The sequence below is a fragment of the Scyliorhinus torazame genome, chromosome 9 (assembly GCF_047496885.1).
Source record: "Scyliorhinus torazame isolate Kashiwa2021f chromosome 9, sScyTor2.1, whole genome shotgun sequence".
Lineage (NCBI taxonomy): Eukaryota > Metazoa > Chordata > Chondrichthyes > Carcharhiniformes > Scyliorhinidae > Scyliorhinus > Scyliorhinus torazame.
The window spans coordinates 27,511,086-27,527,890 of record NC_092715.1 but is presented as its reverse complement, the minus strand read 5'-3'; the positions used below and the strand labels follow the sequence as shown (position 1 = coordinate 27,527,890).

Genomic DNA, 16,805 nt, shown 5'->3' with positions numbered 1-16,805 from the left:
CGATGTTGCACCGAAACAAAAGCCATCTAACCTACACTATGCCATTATCATCCATATGTTTATCCAATAAACTTTTAAATGCCCTCAATGTTGGCGAGTTCACTACTGTAGCAGGTAGGGCATTCCACGGCCTCACTACTCTTTGCGTAAAGAACCTACCTCTGACCTCTGTCCTATATCTATTACCCCTCAGTTTAAAGTTATGTCCCCTCGTGCCAGCCATATCCATCCGCGGGAGAAGGCTCTCACTGTCCACCCTATCCAACCCCCTGATCATTTTGTATGCCTCTATTAAGTCTCCTCTTAACCTTCTTCTCTCCAACGAAAACAACCTCAAGTCCATCAGCCTTTCCTCATAAGATTTTCCCTCCATACCAGTCAACATCCTGGTAAATCTCCTCTGCACCCGCTCCAAAGCCTCCACGTCCTTCCTATAATGCGGTGACCAGAACTGTACGCAATACTCCAAATGCGGCCGTACCAGAGTTCTGTACAGCTGCAACATGACCTCCCGACTCCGGAACTCAATCCCTCTACCAATAAAGGCCAACACTCCATAGGCCTTCTTCACAACCCTATCAACCTGGGTGGCAACTTTCAGGGATCTATGTACATGGACACCTCGATCCCTCTGCTCATCCACACTTTCAAGAACTTTACCATTAGCCAAATATTCCGCATTCCTGTTATTCCTTCCAAAGTGAATCACCTCACACTTCTCTACATTAAACTCCATTTGCCACCTCTCAGCCCAGCTCTGCAGCTTATCTATATCCCTCTGTAACCTGCTACATCCTTCCACACTATCGACAACATCACTGACTTTAGTATCGTCTGCAAATTTACTCACCCACCCTTCTGCGCCTTCCAGATAAAAATGACAAACAGCAACGGCCCCAGAACAGATCCTTGTGGTACTCCACTTGTGACTGTACTCCATTTTGAACATTTCCCATCAACCACCACCCTCTGTCTTCTTTCAGCTAGCCAATTTCTGATCCACATCTCTAAATCACCCTCAATCCCCAGCCTCCGTATTTTTTGCAATAGCCTACCGTGGGGAACCTTATCAAACGCTTTGCTGAAATCCATATACACCACATCAACTGCTCTACCCTCGTCTACCTGTTCAGTCACCTTCTCAAAGAACTCAATAAGGTTTGTGAGGCATGACCTACCCTTCACAAAGCCATGCTGACTATCCCTGATCATATTATTCCTATCTAGATGATTATAAATCTTGTCTCTTATAATCCCCTCCAAGACTTTACCCACTACAGACGTGAGGCTCACCGGTCTATAGTTGCCGGGGTTGTCTCTGCTCCCCTTTTTGAACAAAGGGACCACATTTGCTGTCCTCCAGTCCTCTGGCACTATTCCTGTAGCCAATGATGACATAAAAATCAAAGCCAAAGGTCCAGCAATCTCTTCCCTGGCCTCCCAGAGAATCCTAGGATAAATCTCATCAGGTCCCGGGGACTTATCTATTTTCAGCCTGTCCAGAATTGCCAACACCTCTTCCCTACGTACCTCAATGCCATCTATTCTATTAGCCTGGGGCTCAGCATTCTCCTCCACAACATTATCTTTTTCCTGAGTGAATACTGACGAAAAATATTCATTTAGTATCTTGCCTATCTCTTCAGACTCCACACACAATTTCCCATCCCTGTCCTTGACTGGTCCTACTCTTTCCCTAGTCATTCGCTTATTCCTGACATACCTATAGAAAGCTTTTGGGTTTTCCTTGATCCTTCCTGCCAAATACTTCTCATGTCCCCTCCTTGCTCGTCTTAGCTCTCTCTTTAGATCCTTCCTCGCTACCTTGTAACTATCCATCGCCCCAACCGAAACTTAACACTTCATCTTCACATAGGCCTCCTTCTTCCTCTTAACAAGAGATTCCACGTCCTTGGTAAACCACGGTTCCCTCGCTCGACGCCTTCCTCCCTGTCTGACCGGTACATACTTATCAAGAACACGCAGTAGCTGATCCTTGAACAAGCCCCACTTATCCAGTGTGCCCAACACTTGCAGCCTACTTCTCCACCTTATCCCCCCCAAGTCACGTCTAATGGCATCATAATTGCCCTTCCCCCAGCTATAACTCTTGCCCTGCGGTGTATACTTATCCCTTTCCATCATTAACGTAAACGTCACCGAATTGTGGTCACTGTCCCCAAAGTGCTCTCCTACCTCCAAATCCAACACCTGGCCTGGTTCATTACCCAAAACCAAATCCAACGTGGCCTCGCCTCTTGTTGGCCTGTCAACATATTGTTTCAGGAAACCCTCCTGCACACACTGTACAAAAAACGACCCATCTATTGTACTCTAACGATATCTTTTCCAGTCAATATTTGGAAAGTTAAAGTCTCCCATAATAACTACCCTGTTACTTTCGCTCATATCCAGAATCATCTTCGCCATCCTTTCCTCTACATCCCTAGAACTATTAGGAGGCCTATAAAAAAACTCCCAACAGGGTGACCTCTCCTTTCCTGTTTCTAACTTCAGCCCATACTACCTCGGAAGAAGAGTCCCCATCTAGCATCCTCTCCGCCACCGTAATACTGCTCTTGACTAGCAGCGCCACACCTCCCCCTCTTTTGCCTCCTTCTCTGAGCTTACTAAAACACCTAAACCCCGGAACCTGCAACATCCATTCCTGGCCCTGCTCTATCCATGTCTCCGAAATGGCCACAACATCGAAGTTCCAGGTACCAACCCATGCTGCCAGTTCCCCTACCTTGTTTCGTATACTCCTGGCATTGAAGTAGACACACTTCAAACCACCTACCTGAACACTGGCCCCCTCCTGCGACGTCAAATCTGTGCTCCTGACCTCTATACTCTCATTCTCCCTTACCCTAAAACTACAATCCAGGTTCCCATGCCCCTGCTGCATTAGTTTAAACCCCCCCAAAGAGCACTAACAAATCTCCCCCCTAGGATATTTGTGCCCCTCAGGTTCAGATGTAGACCATCCTGTCTGTAGAGGTCCCACCTTCCCCAGAAAGAGCCCCAGTTATCCAAAAATCTGAATCCCTCCCGCCTGCACCATCCCTGTAGCCACGTGTTTAAATGCTCTCTCTCCCTATTCCTCATCTCACTATCACGTGGCACGGGCAACAACCCAGAGATAACAACTCTGTTTGTTCTAGTTCTGAGCTTCCATCCTAGCTCCCTGAAAGCCTGCCTGACATCCTTGTCCCCTTTCCTACCTATGTCGTTAGTGCCAATGTGGACCACGACTTGGGGCTGCTCCCCCTCCCCCCCAATAACCCGGAAAACACGATCTGAGACATCACGTACCCTTGCACCTGGGAGGCAACATACCAAACGTGAGTCTCTCACGCTCCCACAAAATCTCCTATCTGTGCCCCTGACTATAGAGTCCCCAATTACTAATGCTCTGCTCCTCTCTCCCCTTCACTTCTGAGCAACAGGGACAGACTCCGTGCCAGAGGCCCGTACCCCATGGCTTACCCCTGGTAAGTCCCCCCCCCACAAGTATCCAAAGCGGTATACTTGTTTCTCAGGGGAACGACCGCAGGGGATCCCTGCACTGACTGCTTTTTCCCAGTCCCTCTTACAGTTACCCACCTATCTCCAATCTTTGGTGTAACTAATTCCCTGAAGCTGCTATCTATGACCCCTTCTGCCTCCCGAATGATCCGAAGTTCTTCCAACTCCAGCTCCAGTTCCCTAACTCGGTCTTGGAGGAGCTGGAGATGGCAGCACTTCCTGCAGGTAAAATCAGCAGGGACACTAACTGCATCCCTCACCTCAAACATCCTGCAGGAGGAACATTGCACTCCCTTCCCTGCCATTCCTCTAACTTTCTACCAAGATCTGGCTAACAACTAAATTAAATTTTTATAAAAAATAATAATAATATAATAAAATATGGTACTTACTTCAGACCAATGGGTTTTATTATTAGGTTAGAGGAGGAGGGTGGGTGGGAGACACTACACGTGTAGTGTCTCGGGTTTCCTCTCCACCAGAATTTATTGGTGAGGGTCTTCCCAGACGTCCGCGGGTCGTCACAAGTTTCATCAAAGTTGAAAAAAATTGCAAATTAGTTGGTCACTCAAGTTTGTGTTGTGATGCTAGTTTGTAGATGAGACTAAGATAGTTCACTGCATCTCTCCTTTCTGCAGACTGTTTGCCTGAATCTATTTAATGTATTCAGCGAATTCCAAACCTATTAGGGAGCCCTGAAGGCTGGTGTGCCTGCATTTACTGCTTGAACATCACGATCTGGAAGTTGCTTTTTTTTTTTGTTGAGGGGTTGGTGGTGCTAAAACCAAGAACATTCTCAGTTCCCAAATAATGAAACTTTGCAGACGTGAGTAATTACCTCACAATAAGTTTCTGTATTTCCCGCAGAGCTAGAGGACTTGGAAACCGAGGCACTGGAAGAAGGAGAGCTGATGAGTAGAGATAAAATCCCTGTGCCTCCAATTACTATTGGTGCCTGGGAAGAAGAGAGCAACGCAGAAAGGTGAATGGAAACGAATGGCTTTCCCTTGGATGTTGTGTACCGTTTGGTTCTGGTGGTGTAACGCTCGATGCCCCCTTCCTGATTACACTGTTGTTTTCATGTTCAGGATAATAATGTAAAAGCAAAAATTCTTGCATTTATATAGCACCGTTCACAACCTCGGGGTGGCCCGAGGCACTTTGCATCCAACGAGGTACTTTATATTACAACACAGCTTGGTGTTAAGTAGGACCAAAACTTGCGTACTCTGGATTACCCCCATTCAAGGAAAGGATCCTCTCTACCGACAGATTTCACTGTTCTGAAATCGTTTCCCCAGTTGAGTTAAACTTTCTTATTAAAAAGCAAAATAAAATCTGCAATAAACCGCAGGTTATATTTGGTTTGAATTTGACCACATGCTGGAAATCCATTCATCGTGGGGAGGCAGGATTACTTGAGGCGTATTGACTATTTGAATAATGCAGGTACTGCTGCCAGTGCTCCTGTCATGCAATGTTATTTGTACATACAGGTCTAAAACTGAAGAAAGTACGTTTCGTGAGGAAATTCTTATTTCTGTTTTCGGCAACAGCAAAGAAAAATGAACTTGTGCAGCCACTTTTTTTTTTCCCAAAAGAAATTAGTCAGTTGTGGGTGGAGCGTTAGTCAATAATTATTTTGCAAGGTCCATTTCGGAGGTTTGCGCATGCATAAATGTGTTCTGTCCTTTACCATCCAGTATCTTGTTTTGCTGTGTCAACCCAGATCACTAGATGGTGCTGTTGCTCAACCAGAAAAGTCGGAGGAGGAGAGGATCCAGGCGGAAGGATACACTGAACTGGAAGAGAGCAAAGAGGACACTGGTCAGTTTCACGTATTTTTTTTGGTTTTAACTTAATTTAGAGTACCCAATTCTCTCTTTTTCAATTAAGGGGCAATTTAGCATGGCCAATTCACCTACCCTGCACATCTTTTTGGGTTGTGGGGGTGATACTCTCGCAGACACTGGGAAAATGTGCAAACTCCACACGAAGACCTGGGTCCTCCACAGTGACCCAGGATAGACGGTGCCTTGAGGCAGCGTTGTTAACCACTGCGCTGCCCGTATTTCTTTTTGTTTTGTTTTAAGCTCCTTTTCTCTTATAGATGGAGAAGCTTCCATTTTGAATGATATGGTACCAAATGGAAATGATCTTCTATAAATTAAATTGGACGTAACTTTGCTCAATTCTAATCTGACTAGAGAGCCTGAGTGACCCATCTATTATTGTTGGGTTTTGTGGCATTATTTGTCCACTACTTGGTCAAAACAGCTCTGGTACCTTGTACAGAAGTATTTTCATTCAGCAGGTCTGGCAGCATCTGTTGGGAGAGAAAAGAGCTAACGTTTCAAGTCCAGGTGACCCTTTGTCAAAGCTCCTTTCCTGACGAAGGGTCTCCTGGACTCGAAACGTAAGCTCTTTTCTCTCCCTACAGATGCTGCCAGACCTGCTGAGATTTTCCAGCATTTTCTCTTTCGTTTCAGATTCCAGCATCCGCATTAATTTGCTTCTATATTTTCATTCAGTATCTGATTCTCTCATGATTAGACCTTGATTGGGAATGAGAAGTTAAATGAGTGGCCAAAATTGTATATAAAGTGCGGCCTTGCTATAAATAAAATAACATTTTGGAATCTTTGATTCTATTTTTTAAAAACATGTTTTTATAAAATGCAGTTTGGCAAATTGTACTTAAACCTTCCTTTCCCATCAAACAGAAGGTTGCACCAATGAAGCCCCACAAAGTGAACCCTTTTTCCAGAAAACCCCATATCCACAGGACCGAACAGCAGCTGTGTTGTCAAGGGAATCCTCGCAGGAAGAATCACCAGGATCCAGGCAATTGTTGTGGTCACTGTCACCAGCAAATTTCAAAGGCAAACATTCTCTGTTGATTGGGCTGTCGACTGGTTTGTTTGATGCAAACAACCCAAAGGTATGGAAAACACAGCGCACTGCAGTACCCGATGCAGAGGCAATGATATGTCCTTCGGGGAATCATTAGACACAAATGCTGCACAAGGCTCGGAAAATAGCGAACATAACAACAGCCTTTGATAAAGGGCAGAGGGAGCCATTGGCTGGCGGGCCAAACTTATTTTATGTGAATAGCGTTCAGGAGGAACCCTTCTTTAAAAAAAAATAAAAAAAATTAGAGTACCCAATTCATTTTTTCCAATTAAGGGGCAATTTAGCGTGGCCAATCCACCTAGCCTGCACATCTTTGGGTTGTGGGGGTGAAACCCACGCAAACACTGGGATAATGTACAAACTCCACACGGACAGTGACCCAGAGCTGGGATTGAACCTGGTACCTCGGCGCCATGAGACTGCAGTGCTACCACTGCGCCACCATGCTGCCCTTTACAGGAGGAACCCTAAAAAAAGGGTTTGGAGCCAGCACTTAGATTCCTACAGAGTTGGCCAAATAAATAAATAAGTACTTTGGATGCTGGAAATCTGAAATAAAAACAGTAAATGCTGAATAAACTCAGCAGGTCTGGCAGGCTCTGTGGAGAGAGGAACCAAGCTAACATTTTGAATCCAGTTCTGTAAAAGAGTTATACGGACTTGAAAAGTTAATTTTGTTTCTCTCTCCACAGATACTGCCTGACCTGCTGAGTTTATACAGCATTTTCTGTTTTTATTTCCCGCACAAAATCCGTCATCGCCAGTGATGTCTCCTTCCCATGCACACCCATTTTTAAAAAAGGACACTGCCTCGTTAATGGGGAGCTAACTTTTTTTGAGAGGAACATCTTGACTAACAAGTTATGAACATTGTTGTGGATGTGACATTTTAAAATTTCATATCCGCCTCTGATTTCGTGTCACACAAGCAATGGGTGCACAAGGTGAGAAAATATGAAATGGGAGTCGGTGGATTGACGACTTTCTATCCAGTGAAAGCAGAGGATTGTACCTGGATTGATCTATCCCAGCTTGCTCATCGCTTCAGTTAGCACACACAGATCTGTGCTGGTGTCACTTCCATTCACAAAGTTTATCAATGATTTAGCCATGGAGAGGGTAAATTGAGCAGCTGGGGCTCAGAAACAAAGAGCTCTCAATTGGCAAATGACACCAAATTGGAGATCGTTTTGAAGCAATAAGGAAAAAGCTAAGTAAATGCCAAAGATTTAATAGGTTGGCCGGTCAGTGAACTTTCTTTCAATTTTATTGCTCACCGGTTGGAGTTTTGCTGGAATAAGAAACGGGCAGGGAACCTTTTAGCAATTCCAGTTGCTTTTGTTCATGAGAGCAGTGAACATCTGCATACTGTTATCTAAGTTCAGACACTAACATAGCGAAGGAGAACTCACTGAAAAGCCCCCTCTTTCCATTTGTTCACCTCCCTCTATCTTCAAGCTGTATGTGGGTACCTTCCTTCCTTTCTGAGGTGGAACGCACCATCTACTACTTTGTTTCTCGCTGCAGATGCTCAGGACCTGCTCACTCCCCGACCTCAACAAAATGTTCAAGACCTATGTAGATGATCTTAATGCACCAGATGCCCCCGAGGATAATCTGGAACTGGATGATATAGAAGATGAACCCAACAAGGATGAGTACCACTCGGATTCAGACACGTATGTTTGCAATTCTTCTGATTGTTGTTTTCAGTGCATTTCCGAGACACTCTTCCCTTTTTGAATTTAGCATTTACTGGAATACTTGGGGGAAGGTTCTCATTATTTTAATGTTTAGCAAAGGTTTGAGTACATGTTTTAATACAAAATAAATGCAGCTGTTGGATTTGTGCTCATTTCTCAGTTTGATTATTGCTTCATTAATAATAATTGCTTATTTTCACAAGTAGGCTTCAATTAAGTTACTGTGAAAAGCCCCTAGTCGCCACATTCCGGCGCCTGTTCGGGGAGGACGGTACGGGAATTGAACCTGTGCTGCTGGCCTTGTTTTGCATTACACTGTGCTAAACCAGCCCCATTACAGTTTTTGAGAACCTTTCGCTATGTTAATAACTTAAAATGCACCCAAAGTCATTGTTGGATCAAGGCAAGCCATAGAGATTATATGCAGCAAACCTGTTACAATTTATAATTACCTACTGCATTCTCTCTGTGCTTTGAAGTACAGCAGCTGTTATGTTGTATTATATTACGCCAAGTCTGCAGCATAGAGACAGACCATTCAGCCCAACTGGTATATATTTATGCTTCACACAAGCTTCCTCCCACACCTCTCTGCGCAATCCTATCAGCATAACCATCTATTCCTTTCTCCTTGTGTGCTTATCTAGCTTCCCTGAAATGCATCTATGGTATTTGACTCAATTACCCATTCTGAGCACTCCGAATAAAAACGCCTCTCCTGATTTCTCTATTGCATTTAACTTAACTTTGCAATTCTACCGTGGAGCACCCATGGTAGGGCCGGCGAACCATTGAAATCTCCATTCACGTTGGCGTGACTGGAAGATCCCACCAGTACCAAGGGCTGGATAATTCCAGTCATAGAATCTAAGCACTATGTGCTCACTTTACTCATTCTCCGAAAATGTGCAATCTCCCATCTATAATGAAGCGAATCTGCCTATTGGACATCTATTTTGCAAGTCTGTAAATACCATCACATATTCTGTCACATTGTTCCTTTTGTTTTAGCTCCAGTTTGATTTCGCCTACAAATTTTGGAATTATACTTATGACTTGAGACTAAATCTTTAATCTAAATTATGAAAAAAAAATTATCCTTGTGAGACATCACTTCCCATCTTAAGCTTCTGTTTTGTTCTTGCTGTTTGTTTTGCCACCTGTGCCCCAACTCCATCTGCTCTGACCTTAGTCATGAGTCTCCTGTGATGGTACCTATCAAAGGACTTTTGAAAATCCAAATATATTGCTTTTAAAAAATTCATTCTTGGGAGGTGAGTCTCGCTGGCTGGGCCAGCATTTATTGCCCTTCCCTAGTTGCCCTTGAACTGGGTGGCTTGCTAGACTATTTCAGAGAGAGGAAGGGGGAGGGAGGAGTTCACGGTCAACCTCATCGCTGTGTGGGTCTGGAGTCACCTGTTGGCCAGACCGGGTAAGAGCAGCAGATTTCCTTCCCTGAAGGACATTAGTGAACCAGCTGGATTTTTACGACGATCGGCAATGGCTTTGTGGTCATCATTAGACTTTTAATTCCAGATTTTTAGTGAATTCAAATTTCACCATCTGCCATGGTGGGATTTGAACCCAGGACCCAGAGCATTACCCTGGGCCTCTAGATTACTAGTCCAGTAACAGTGCGACAATGCCACCGTCTCCCCATTCATCTACTTCATAGCCCTTAACTGCTCTCTGTTACTGCTCAAAGAATTCCAGTGGGATAGCTAAGCATGATTTTTCCCTTTTGAAATCTTTGTTGAATGGTCCTTTACAATATTTGTGGTTTCCAGATGTTTTTCAGTTCCATCATTCAGTAAATCCATTATCTTTCCTACCACTGCCGTTTAGCTAATTGGACTATATAGTTCCTTAGACTTGTTCTATCTCCTTTTGTTTTTATTTACAGGAATTAAATCTGCAATTCCCCAGTCTTCTGCCGCTATTTTTTTCTACTGAACTTTCATGTGTGTGTAATAATTCTTCTACTACCTCTTCCCTAATTACTTTAATATGCATGCGTACAATTGTTCAGATTGGGGTTTTATTATCTCTAGGTTTGATTAGTTTACCAATTATTCCATGCCTTTTGTCTTTGCAGAGATGTACAAAAATATAAACAAGATAGTTCAGTCTACCCTATGCATCTGGGGCTTAAGCTCTCCCCAAACATTACTTCTGCACATTTTGCATATTTATGATCTTGCATTTTGACATTTTACAAACTGCAATGAGATAAGTGACGAATATGTCTGTGTGGGCAACAACGGATTAACTTTGGCCCAGGACACCAGAAGAACACCTGTTGCTTCCTTGAAAATTTACCAAGACCGTTGGCACTAACTCACTCATTACTGAAATGGGCTGACAGACCGGGAAGGCACCTTCTACAGTGCAGGACCCAACCACAACAGTCTCTTAACCCTCCACTCCACCACCACTCCATATGTGTCAGTTAGATTTTGCTGAGCTTACATCCATAAACTCTTTCTGGGAGGGTTACCTAACAAGTATTCAGTTAGCTGCTCGAAACAGGGCATAAAATAAATAATACCGTCAGAAAATGCTGAAAATATTCAGCAGGTCAGGAGCAACTGTGGCAAATAACAGTTAATGTTTCAAGTCATTGAGCTTTCAATAGAACTGGAGTAAGATTTGAGTTTCTAAGCAACTGTTAAACTGCGGGGCAGGGGAAGTATAAACGGGAAGGTCTTTTATAGGGTAGAAGTACATAGATCCCTGAAAGTTGCCACCCAGGTTGATAGGGGTGTGAAGAAGGCCTATGGAGTGTTGGCCTTTATTGGTAGAGGGATTGAGTTCCGGAGTCATGAGGTCATGTTGCAGCTGTACAAAACTCTGGTACGGCCGCATTTGGAGTATTCCGTACAGTTCTGGTAACCGCATTATAGGAAGGACGTGGAAGCTTTGGAGCGGGTGCAGAGGAGATTTACCAGGATGTTGCCTGGTATGGAGGGAAAATCTTATGAGGAAAGGCTGATGGACTTGAGGTTGTTTTCGTTAGAGAGAAGAAGGTTAAGAGGAGACTTAATAGAGGCATACAAAATGATCAGGGGGTTAGATAGGGTGGACAGTGAGAGCCTTCTCCCGCGGATGGAAATGGCTGGCACGAGGGGGACATAGCTTTAAACTGAGGGGTAATAGATATAGGACAGAGGTCAGAGGTAGGTTCTTTACGCAAAGAGTGGTGAGGCCGTGGAATGCCCTACCTGCAACAGTAGTGAACTCGCCAACATTGAGGGCATTTAAAAGTTTATTGGATGAGCATATGGATGATAATGGCATAGTGTAGGTTAGATGGCTTTTGTTTTTTGACTTCCCATGTCGGTGCATGGTGGGCCGACGGGCCTGTACTGCGCTGTATCGTTCTATGTAAGACTGGGTGGTTAAACGATAAAAGGGATGATGTGAAGGAAGATGATAGGGTGGGTAAAGATACAAAAGATCGGTTTATTAAAGTTGTGTAAATGGTTACAGCAGAATTATTGCCACCGTCTGCTGCCTGAGAAAATGTGGGACATAATATGAGGTAGTGGAACTCCATGTAAAGGCCATAAGAAAGATGAGGTGCTGTTCCTCAACCTTATGTTGAACTTCATTGGGGTTATGTAGGAAGCCAAGAACAGATGGTGGAAGCAGGGTGAACAACTAAAGTTAACTGTGATCAAAAAGAAAAACAGTCATTGAACTATTTGTGTGTTGCAGTATATTTGGAGACGGTGATGCAGATGATTTGCAGGAGCTTCAGGCATCGATGGAACGTCTGTTGCAGGAGCAGCCCGGTGAAGAGTTCAGTGAAGAGGAGGAGGAGGAGGTGGCTTCCAATTCAAGTCCTCCCGAGGAAAGTGTTTATAATGCAGAATCCTCAGTGAATGGAGCAGAGGGGGAAGATGATGAAAATCCGGCAAGCAGCAGTGACCAAAGTGGAATTCATGAAGAGTGGCATTCAGGTTATATATGCAGTATTTTTGATGATTACACTACTATATAGGCCGGGATTCTCCGCCGCCGGGATTCTCCGTAATGCCGATGCCTGGGGGGTTCCCGACGGTGTGGGGCTGCCCCACAATGGGAAACCCCATTGACCGGCTGGCGAAACGGAGAACCCCGCCGGCCGGTCGGGGCAGAAATGTGGCGGGGCGGAGAATCCCGGCCATAGTGTTTGTGAGTGCAATTTTAGATAGTATAGGCAGGGGAGTGCTGATAATTTATTTTGCCAAATGTTGTGATTTTGTAATGTTATACACAATCCTGACAAAATGGTGGTTAAAAATCAATCACTTTTATAATCGGGACAAGTGATTTGTCACACCAGATCATTTGTTACCATTCCAATCTGTATGTAAAGTCACCTTTCCGGTATCTTTTGGACTTTTTGCAACAGTTGTCAATTTAAAAAAAAAACTGTGCAAAGAGTTGCTGGATCTGTTGCACAATTCTGCTCTGCACCATATCCCTTGCTATATACATGTGGAAATTGAATCTATTATTAGAGACCAGATCAAAATATGGCAGCACATACTTTGTCAAAAAAAAGTGATGGTGGTCTTTTGTTGCTTTATATTGAATATTGAGGTTTAATGTAAATTGAGGCTTTATATTCTTAAAACACTTCTGTGCTGCAATAGGACGACCATTGCATGTTAGAATTTTGAAGAAGTCATCGGCATTAGCTTTTTAAAAAATATGTTTTTATTCTCCATTTACACATTTTCTTCAGAATTTACGCCCCACCAACAAACAGTAAACGGTAACAAATACAATGTCAATCTTCTTATCAACAACAACGATCCCATCCTCCCACCACCCGAAACAATGGCCCACCTGACAATATAAGCATCAAATAAACAAACCCTCCCAAGGTGGGAAAAGAAAAGGAAAAAAGGAATCCGGAATCGCCTATGGCGCCATTGACATATACAGCCCCCCCCCCCCCTAATATTCAATGCCATCCAATCCCCGAAAGAGTACCGTGAATGACACCCATGAATTGTAGACACCCCCCCCCCCCCCACCCCCCTCCCCCTCCCAGACTCCTCCCCTCCACTTTCTCTTGTAAACTCCTCCCCCAACCTCTGTTCCTTCCCCCAACTTTTCACCCCGGCTAGACTCACCGAAACCTGTTCTGCCAGGGTCCGATGGCCGCAGCCCCTCCGCCCACCTCACTTCCGTTCACTGGCCGGCTTAAACCGGCCAGCGTGGAGGCCCCCGCCTGGGCCCCCTTGCCCGGTCCTAGGAAAACCAAGAAATCCCCTTTAGCACACAACCCCTGCATACATGCCCAAGCCCCAAAGAACCATCATTGCAAATGAAAATCCCATCTCTTCCCTTGTCCAAATATATACAGCGTCGACTCATTTAGTACATACACCAACACACAGTGAAAAAATAAAGTTACATGAGGCTACATCGGTACGTGACCATTTCTCAATTCTGCCACAGCCTTCTGCCTTCGCAAACTCCTCCGCTGCTTCTGCCATCCCAAAATAAAAGTCCTTGGATTTGTAGGTCACCCTCAACTTAGCTGGATATACTATGCCGCACTGCACCTTGCTGATGTACAATGCCTTCTTCACCTGGCTGAAGGCAGCCCGCATCCTCGCCAGCTCCACCGTAAAGTCCTGGTACATGCGTATACCAGCTCCAGCCCACTGCACCACCCGCTTCTGCTTTGCACAGCACAGGACTTTCTCCTTCACACTATACCTACGGAAGCACAGAGTTACTACTCCTGGCGGCTCACTCGCCTTTGGTATAGGCCTCCACAACCGATGAGCCTGATCCAGTTCATATCGGGAGGGATCATCCCCCTCCCCCAATAGCTTCGCCAACATCGTGGCAAAATACTCCGTCGGCCTCGGGCCTTCCACCCCTTCGGGCAGACCCGCAATCCTCAGATTCTGTCGCCTGGATCTGTTTTCCAGGTCTTCCATTTGTTACCCTTTTGTTACCATTAGAGACCCTTGTTGGTCTCTATCACCCTCCGCAACTCCTTCCCCAACGAGGCGAGTTGATCACTGTGCTGCAATAATGCCTCTTCCACTTCGTTCAGTGTCTCACCTTGCTCCCGCACCTCCGCCACTGCGCTTGATACCGCTGCCCTCACCGGGGCAATCGCCTCCTCCACCAGCACTTTCAATACCGCCCACATCTTCTTCATCACTTCCATGTGTTTTGTGAACTGTTTTTCAAGTTCCACAGCCATCACCGTGGTCATTTCTTCTGCTGTGAGCGATGCGGCCTCCCCTGGTGCTCCAGCCTCCGCTTTCCTTACAGTTCCTGCGCTGACTTTTTCACTCACCGGTGGACTTCCGTTAACCCCCTTTTTCACAACTTGGACATTTCTCCTCCTGGTGCCTTCTTACAGCCTTTTCAGCCTCCGTTGCCTCCGGGACCGGGCGTTAAAACTCCGAAATTCCTATTCCCGAGCGGGAACCCTCCAGTGAGCGGCTGCGTCCCGCCCGCCGTCCCCGGCAGTCAGCCATCGGCATTAGCTTAATGAGCATTGAACAAGTGGATTATGTGACCTGGCACTGACTACTGCAGCGGTCCAAAATTTAAGAGGCAATCTTTCCAGAGTTTGCTAACCTCAGCTATGATGGTGGCTATGGAAACATACAATGAATCTCGTGTTCCCGGACCATTTCCTTCTTGAATGCGAGTGACCCCTGTTGGAAGTGTAACTGATGAAAAAAGTGGGATTTGGCTTGGCAATGATGGTCTCCGTTTGTCAAAGGATTCTTTGCACAGTAGGCTATGGACCAAGTGCTGGTGAATGGGATTTGTATTTGATGGGCATTTATAGACCTGGTGGGCCAAAGAGCCTGTGTCTATGCTGTATGACTCTGTGACTTGCTGCCCACCCTAAAACATGACAAAGAGACGAGTACAACCACCAAGCAAGAGAGAAGAGGTGATCAGGGAAGTTCAAAGGGAAAGTTGAGTCGCCAGTATTGACCTGAGATAAGTAGTGCGATCACATGCCTGAATGGTGGGCATGGGGTTAAGTGAAAGAGGACGGTGCAACACCTGATCCAGAGTGCAGAAAGAAGTACAGATAGCAGACAGAATTTTGGATTTTATCCGAAGGGAATTGGAATTCGGGTGAAGTAATGATTCTTCAGTTATAATAGAGCCTTTGTCAGACCCCATTTGGACCATTGCATTCAGTTCTGGGCACCAAACCTTGGGAAGGATATTTGAAATGAAATGAAAATGAAAGTCGCGTATTGTCACAAGTAGGCTTCAATGAAGTTACTGTGAAAAGCCCAGAGTCGCCACATTCCGGCACCTGTTTGGGGAGGCTGGTACAGGAATTGAACAGTGCTGCTGGCCTGCCTTGGGCTGCTTTAAAAGCCAGCTATTTAGCCCAGTGTGCTAAACCAGCCCCTTGTGAGGCCTTGAGGAGGTGGCGGGCATATTGGTCTGTGCAGTTTGACCAGAATCACACTGGTGATTTGAAGGGTTAAATTTGAGATCAGCTTGCATAAGATTGGATTGATTTTAAAAGTTTATCGAATTGAGGGGGTTAAAATAATTAATAAATTTGCCGTTCCTTCGCTGTCAGTAGGCCAAAAATCTGGAACTCCCACCCAGCATGAGTCAGCGCCTTCGGAAAAGAGAGGGTGGAGGAAAAAAGAACAGAATTAACAGAGGGGTGGGGGACTGAATTAGTTGTGATATCTTGTGCAGGTATTTGTGGTTCTAGCAAAGAAAAAAAATGTGAAGTGTAAATTCAAACCAAAGGGTGTGAAGTATTCTGGTATCATCCACCATCCCTGTCAACAGTTCCTCACTCCATCCTATTTCAGTCTCAGACTTGACGTTCACATTCTTAAACCTGTACGGTTTGGCAGTAGATGAGGAATGACCAGGTAACTGAACAAGTATGAGCATAATAAAATGTGCAGACAGTGCAATGGTGTGTTTAAAGTTTAGCTCTGTGTTCTGAATGTCTGGTTTGTGAAGCAGAGTGAGGTCGACAGCACAGGTTCAATTCCTGCACCGGCTGAGGTTATTCATGAAGGCCCCCCGCCTTCTCAATTTTGCCCCTCGCCTGAGGTGTGGTGATCCTCATGTTAAATCATCACCAGTCAGCTCTCTCCCTCAAAAGGGGAAAGCAGCCTATGGTCATCTGGGATTATTACTTTGTGTTTTAAAAAAATAAATAGACTTCTCCAATAATTTTAATGGTAAGGTGATAATACTTTGCAAAAATGGCTGGTCAACAAAGAGGACAGACGGTAGGGAGGGGGGAAAGAGAAGACAGATCGGGGCAGCACGGTAGCACCGTGGTTAGCACTATTGCTTCACAGCGCCATAGACTCAGGTTCGATTCCCAGCTTGGGTCACTGTCTGTGCAGACTCTGCACATTCTCCCCATGTCTGCATGGGTTTCCTCCGAGTGTTCCGGTTTCCTCCCACACGTGCTTGTTAGGTGAATTGGACATTCTGAATTCTCCCTCTGTGTACCCGAACAGGCGCTGAAGTGTGATGACTAGGGGATTTTCACAGTAACTTAATTAGCAGTGTTAATGTAAGCCTACTTGTGACACTAATAAAGATTATTTTTATTCTTCCTTAAATAAGGAGACCATAGAAATATAAAAGGATTCGTTCAGAACACGAGTGCCACAACAAGCTCGA

The 16,805-nt window shown here is 45.1% G+C and overlaps 1 protein-coding gene across 1 annotated transcript in view; it reads left to right on the top strand.

Moving 5' to 3' along the window:
• LOC140429131 (serine/threonine-protein kinase Nek1-like) overlaps positions 1–16,805 on the top strand; it is a 186,034-nt gene that overhangs the window by 138,604 nt on the left and 30,625 nt on the right. The window contains exons 28-32 of the mRNA XM_072515738.1: positions 4,396–4,510; positions 5,258–5,355; positions 6,252–6,469; positions 7,972–8,123; positions 11,865–12,109. Coding sequence (XP_072371839.1) covers positions 4,396–4,510; positions 5,258–5,355; positions 6,252–6,469; positions 7,972–8,123; positions 11,865–12,109 — 828 coding nt within the window. The remainder of the gene's footprint in view (positions 1–4,395; positions 4,511–5,257; positions 5,356–6,251; positions 6,470–7,971; positions 8,124–11,864; positions 12,110–16,805) is intronic.